The 6,816-nt window shown below is 42.3% G+C and overlaps 1 protein-coding gene across 1 annotated transcript in view; it reads right to left on the bottom strand.

Moving 5' to 3' along the window:
- Window positions 1-4,908: 4,908 nt before the first annotated feature.
- TMEM38B (transmembrane protein 38B) overlaps window positions 4,909-6,816 on the bottom strand; it is a 376,766-nt gene continuing 374,858 nt past the window's right edge. Inside the window, exon 6 of the mRNA XM_078676654.1 lies at window positions 4,909-6,088. Within this exon, the coding sequence (XP_078532780.1) occupies window positions 5,837-6,088 (252 nt within the window). The 3' untranslated portion in view covers window positions 4,909-5,836. The remainder of the gene's footprint in view (window positions 6,089-6,816) is intronic.

The raw sequence follows: 6,816 nt of genomic DNA, 5'->3' as shown, positions 1-6,816 counted from the left end.
AGATATATTTTTACATAAAGAAGAAGTATTTTTTACATATCTACAGCCTGGTGTCCATTTGTGGGGGGATTGGTATATTTACTGTGTGTGCTATTACAAATGCTTAACTCAGCAACGCCTGGAGAATAGCCTTGGCTGCTCACACCACGCACCTAGAGGGTGAGCAAGGGTAATTCTAAGGGGTCATCCTTCGTCCTGACTTGGAGGAGAGGGTCCCTGCTTGTCACAAGTGAATACTTGCGCCAACCAGAGACCCCCAATTCTAACATCCTCCATAGTGGAAAGCTGAAGGTCAAGGCCGGCCCTAGGCATCACTATAAGGTAGCATGTAGATCTTTCCATGGATGGGCCAGGAGGGATAAAATACACATCTTTGGGCCAACATCAAGCTTACTAGCATCTTGAAGGTCCTCGTACCAGTTGCCGTCACCATATGGCAGAGCAAACTCATCACCTTGATCAGGATTGTTGTCCGAATCAGTGCTAAATAGAGAATTCATTGAATGTGGCCTGCCTGGTGGTAAATCGAGAATCAAATAAAGGAGGTACCCAAATAACCTTTTCAGAACCTGGCCAAGTGCTACAGCTATGAGATAGAGAGGTTCTATGTAGTGATAAATGACTCAATTATTTAGTCAACAAAAATCACATCATCTTATTGGATCGGTAGTATTATTCAGCCAAAGATAACTGTACCAAATTATATCGCACACGTCCTTAAACATCCAGCTAATAACCTACTCAAACATTTGTATATATACGGAAAGTTCTGAAACATTTACAAAGCAATTCATTTAATAATTCAAACCATAATAATATTCATACAGAATACAAATGTACACCATTCTTGTGCAATCTTTAAATGTCAGGATGGCCACATTTTGGATTTACTATATGATACACCCTATTGGTAGCACAACATTCAGTCCCAAATGAATGTCCAATAAATGATGAAAATAAGTTTCCTGCAGGTTTAAGTTCCTGTATATTTTTCTTATGATTATTGCTTATGCTCTTATGGGTAAAGTGTTGAAGCATTTCAGCCTACGTGTGAAGCCCTCTTCAGGACAAAAAAGTAGGTTATGTGTCACTGAAAACAAGTTATGTCTGCTAACAAATGGAAGCGCAGGCAGCTGTGAATCAATCAAGAGATCAATATTGCAAACTAGGCCTCACAAAGATCGGGAGCCAGATTCACAAAGGTAAACTTAGACCAAAAGTATAAGTTTAGACTGAGTCTAAGTTTAGACCTAAAGTCTAACTTTACTAATAGTAATGTTAGACTTTTGGTCTAAGTTCAGACCAAAGGTTTAACTTACACCTAAAGGCTAACTTTACTACTAGTACAGATAGACTTTAGGTCTAAACTTAGACTTCTCGTCTAAACCTAGACTTTTGGTTTACGTTTACCTTTGTGAATCTGTGTTTACACATTTCCTGCCCGTAGTGCAGTGCACTTTGTGGACTGTAAATTAATGGATGTTCGGCTGCCAGGGGAATCGGCACTCCCCTAGTCAAATGAGACTTCATACAGCTGTGTGCATGCCTAACACAGTGTTAATCATATGTTGGCCTGCTGGACTTGTCAGCACCAAAGGACGCCTACAATTCACCACAGTTCTGAGCGAGCAACTCAATCTCATAGCTGGTTGTATAGAGAGTGCATATCTTTGGTCGGATTCAGTCGTGACATTGGTCAAAGTCAGACCGGCATCAGGAAGGACAATCAAGGCCCTTTTTCAAGCTGCAGAGTCTGCATCGACATGCCCGAGGGTAGATCTGGCATGGGTGTCAATGCCAGAAAAAAGGAATCTGCACAAAGCGTCCAGCTGATGCTGAGGGTGACCCCACAGACAGTAACCCAGGTTGAAGTCCTCTCAGCTTTGTGAGGCCCAAAGGCACACCACAAGGAGTAGGTAGATATCCAAAGAGCCAAGCATAACTAAGTACAACTCTTCAGTTTGGCACGGTATGGTTGAAGGCCCCTGAAACTAGAGCTGTGTTGGAACCAGCTGCAGAATCTACTTCGGCGTTGGCTGGCTTTGGAAGCAGTAATGGGAAAATTGGAGCTGTCCACGTCCTTCATCAGTGAAGGAGGAGTAGTGCAAAGGAGCGGAACTTCGCTTGGGCTTTTTAGGTTTCTTTTGCTTACCTTTGGATTTGGAGCACTGCAAATTCCAGCCTTGAGAGTGCCTCCGCTGACTCCAGTAACTAACCTTCTTCTTGGTGTGGGGTTCTGAGCCGTTCTAGTGCGGCGTTTTCTTGTGATTGGTGATGCAAAGATTCGCCTCCTGTTCCCTGATGGCCTTCGTGGTTCATCGATGCGCTGTCCCCACAGGTGGTAGCTTGACCCCAGAAACCACAGGCAGACTTGGGGGCAGGGGGGTTGTGTCACAGACATCTGTTTGTGACAGTCCCTACAGAGCTTAAAACCAATTGTCTTACGTGGTGGCATCACCCACGCACACAGTGGAAAATTTGAAAAGTTGACAAAAACCTAGCCTCAGAGACGAGAAGCTCTAGATCTGTGTCTGGAGAAACGGACATCAGCACGTGGGAGTGGCACCTGTATGGGCTCTGGCCTGCACGTCATTTTCGGAGCAGAATGGCATCAGTGCGGAAATGCACAGCACCACCTTCTGGCATGCAAAGGTAAGGAATCGACGGCTAGAGGTCTCTAACAGAATAATACTACTCTAAATGTATATCAACTATCATTTGTAGAGTTTTTCTTTATTTATACTTGTGCCTACATGGGAAGTGTGTTAGATGGCACTCTTTGTTTGCAAGCAATCAGTCATGAGTAACCGGTCCTGCACCTCAATTGTTGCCTGACAAGTGATCACAATAGGGTGGCTGGTTTTCTAATATATGATTTTTAACATGTAACCATTATTGTTAAAAAAGTATTAGAAACGTACATTTTTTAACCTATTACATGACTAAAACAGATTTTTTATTGATTAATCCTTAATGTTTCATTACTCGTTGCTGTGAGATTGTGGGCACCATAGTTGTTGAGGATTGCATTTTACATTGATTAACTATAATGGTCATGTACCCTTATGCCCTTTTTAAATTTGTGATTGATTGTAGGTTTTAATCACAAATGTTTCTTTATATGTGGAGCAAAAATGCTAATGTGCTGTAAAGACGAGTTGTGGGTGTAAATGATATAGATGCACATTACTACACGTGGTAAAGCCCTGCGTAGTAAAAAACGCCTAACGTACCACATTATAATTAGGGCTCCCGGTTTTCAGTTTTTACGGATTTATACACATAAATACAGACAGAAAACTATTTTTTCATTGTCTGTATTTATATTTAGAAACGGAAAAATACAATTAAAACTGTGCATGGATGAGGTCACCTTCTGGCATGTGCTAATCAGCAGTGAGGAAGCACACCTCGGGCGCACTTTAAGCTCCTCTGCTACAATTCACTGGCGCCAAGTGAGTCACTCTCCTGAAAGACACTCACTTGCAGTGCACGTTATGTTAAAGGCAGACGGCCCTTTGTCATTCTTAATGTGATAATCATCTGCAGTCAGAATGACAATGGTCTGTCCACAGCCTGTGCGAGGTCGGGGAGGTCGGGGAGGGCATCCCGTGATGTTCCAAAGAGAAGTGCGAGCTGGCCCCAAGAACTTTTTAACTTCAGGGGCTTATCGCAGCTAAGCTCCCCAGGTGCTCTGATAAACACTGAACAAAGCACGGGCCTTGAGAAAGCTGACACCAGCCCATTGTGCCTGCTGCCACCAGGCCCTGGTGCGGGGGTGCCAGGAGCTGTTTACACAGGAGCTGTGGGTTCACGCCTCGTCCTCCAACAATGGACTGCCAGGGACGGGCCTTCCTTCTTGAACTCGATGTGCTTAAGGACCATCTGTGCGGGCTGGCTGCAGGGAGGCTCAGGGAGCAGCATCCCCTCCATCTATCACAGCTTCCGGGACCGGCTGAGGCATCATTTTCTAGCTCATCTGGTCCTTTCATTACTCCTCCTGCTGACCGATGGCAGGAAGACAAAATGTCCATGCGGGTGTTTTCGTTGTACTAGAGCATTCTGGTACTTGTAGTCTTTGTTGTAAAGGCTGCATCTGGTGTCTAGGCACACTGCCAGCCTGCTGATAACATACTACGGCATAACTTCAGCCTGTTTTCTGCATAGACACACTGCCAGTTTACATGTGACACACAGACTTCTCACTAGAGGCAAAGATCATAAGGCGCTTATGTCATATTTGAACAGTGCATCACATCCTAGCTACTCTGTTGCATCCTGGTACTTGTAGTCATGAGTTTATACTGCAACAACTGCAAATGTGCACACCCACCTTGCAGAGGAAAGTCTTCAGAATGTTGCACTACATTTGGAAATTGAGGGCTTGGAAGTAGGGCGGTGGGAGGCGCTGCAGCACCCCCAAAATTGCCATGCTGGAGTTCAGAATGTGAAAGAGCAACAAAGGCGCCTTTGCTTTTTTAACTAGTCACAATTGCTTCTCATTCAAACACAAAGGGCAAGTGGCAGTCTATGTCTTCCCACACATTTCTGCTTATTCTTTTACCATAGAAAGATGTGTTTACTTTCTCGGACTATAAGGGGAGAGGATTTTGTAATAAGAAATATGTGAATATATTGCTGGGGTACATGGAGAGTGAAAGGATATGCATGGCAATAACTGTTTTTCATATAATAAACTTGTAATAAGGCTGATGGGCTATCGGTCACGTTTGTGACGCTGTAACCCGTCTTAAAACTATAAAGTAGGCCCAATGTCACTATGCCTTCCATAAAACAAGCATAGACAAAACAATTTAAAAGAGGTATGCGTAGGTAATTCGTTTGGGACGTTAGGTATCAAAATTGGTCACTAATAAATAGCTGAGGAAATAAAAACACAACCGCATGTTTAAATGTATTATGGAATGATTTAATTAAAGGTTGCATTCCAATAAAATAAACAAATTATCTCACTTTCATAAATATTATAGAACTCTGGTAGACTTATCAGAATAAAATCTCTTTTAAAATCTTAAAATATAATATTCCTCGCAATTTCACCCTGTGTGGAAACGCACACCACTATATACACACACAAATGCATATGTACATTTTAAACACATAACCCTATTCAAAGTATAATCATAACATGATGTACATTTCAAACACCACAACAGTTACAACAAAAATGCATGAACATTATCCTTTCAATGACTTACTACAGCTTCTTTTGGTCACTAACTTTCAATAAAGCCAGGAAATATTGTATTCACTCACAGAAAGTTAAAACGTACTTGTTGGAACGTAACATAAAAACATACTGCTGGAGATGGAATACATGAAGGGGGTTCCACTGCTAAAATTAAGTGCCTGTGGTAAATGACTTGAAGTGTGTGCTACACTGAGCTTGACAGTGTACCCAGATAGTTTTTTTAGTTTTACACATAGTGGAATGTCGACCACATTGCTATAAGGTTCATGTTGTAGTCACAATTTGATAAATGTCGCGGACAAAAAATTGTTTCAGTTTCGCGTTTTCTATACCTTAGTGGTCAGGAAGTAGAGAGCTGATATTAATGCATAACCAAACTTTTTTTTTGCTAAAGACGGGGAAAACGGCTACTTTCAAGGTTACAAATGGTTCATTATAACTGAATGAACATGCATTGAAAAATAAATTCCTGTTCCTCATCCTCCTTCCAACAAATATTTCCAGGAATGCAATCTCTCGTTTTACATCATTTGAAAAACACCATTCCAAAAGTGTGGTACTCACAAGATGTGAGTAGCAATATACAATAATTGTAAATGTCTTTATCGTATTTGACAGTAAATGTTATTCTGCTTTCGCTGTTATCCTTTTCCTGGTGGTCTCAAGGCATTCTGCATTGGTAGAAGTAGTTGGGTGGTTGCTGAAATCACCGTTTTCTGACAAGTCTTTGCAAGTTGGGCTTGTGCCATTAGATGTCGTATTGATATCACATGTCGTTTCCTGTGGAACTTGCTGCCAATGAAACAGAGACAAACTAAGCACAGCCTCAAAGGGAGCAAATGGGGAAACCGCAGATCCGGTTAACATCATCACAACCTACCAAAAAAGATAAAAGAAACATTAGAAAGACTGGATAATATATTCCTAACAGGGACTGCACAACAGTGATGAGTGCCATTTATAAGCGATGGGTGCTACTGAATGCTAACTGCATATATCAAAAAGCAAAGATGAAATATTATGTAATGCATACCACAATCTTTGCTTAATGTATGGAATACGAAATTCCATCTGTTACAGTTCTCACAATAGTGTGAAAGAGTTAACCACTAGTATTGGGTTTGGTGAAAAATGTTTCCTCAAGCTGAGAAAAGGGTTCTCCTACGTACAGTGGTGGCTTGCAGTGGGAGTGGTGCGGGGTGGTGGGCGGTAGGGGCAGGGTGGGGGTAGTGGAGTTGGACATACGACTTCCACGAGTAAAGTAAGTAAGTATATAAATAACACTATTTACCTTGTGCTCGCTGCTTCGGCAACCTCTGCGATGCAGCGAGTGCAAGGTAAATAATTGATGGACGGAATGCTGGACAATGCAAACATTCACCTCAAGTCACAAGGATCTGGGTTTAATCCATCATTCTTTTGGTTTGCTCACTGGAATTAAGCTAGTCTGGTTGATGAGGGGTGGTACCCTGAAACCGGTTCCAGGATGCTTGTTTCCGGTCCAGAGAGGACTTGGCCTGGCAGTTCGGGCTGGACTGTTCCCATTGGGCGCAGGATCAAGACTGATTTGCATATGGCTGAGTCCAAACTGGAATGGCATGGTG

The sequence above is a fragment of the Lissotriton helveticus genome, chromosome 2_1 (assembly GCF_964261635.1).
Source record: "Lissotriton helveticus chromosome 2_1, aLisHel1.1, whole genome shotgun sequence".
In the NCBI taxonomy this organism is placed as follows: domain Eukaryota; kingdom Metazoa; phylum Chordata; class Amphibia; order Caudata; family Salamandridae; genus Lissotriton; species Lissotriton helveticus.
This window is presented reverse-complemented; position numbering and strand designations above follow the sequence as displayed.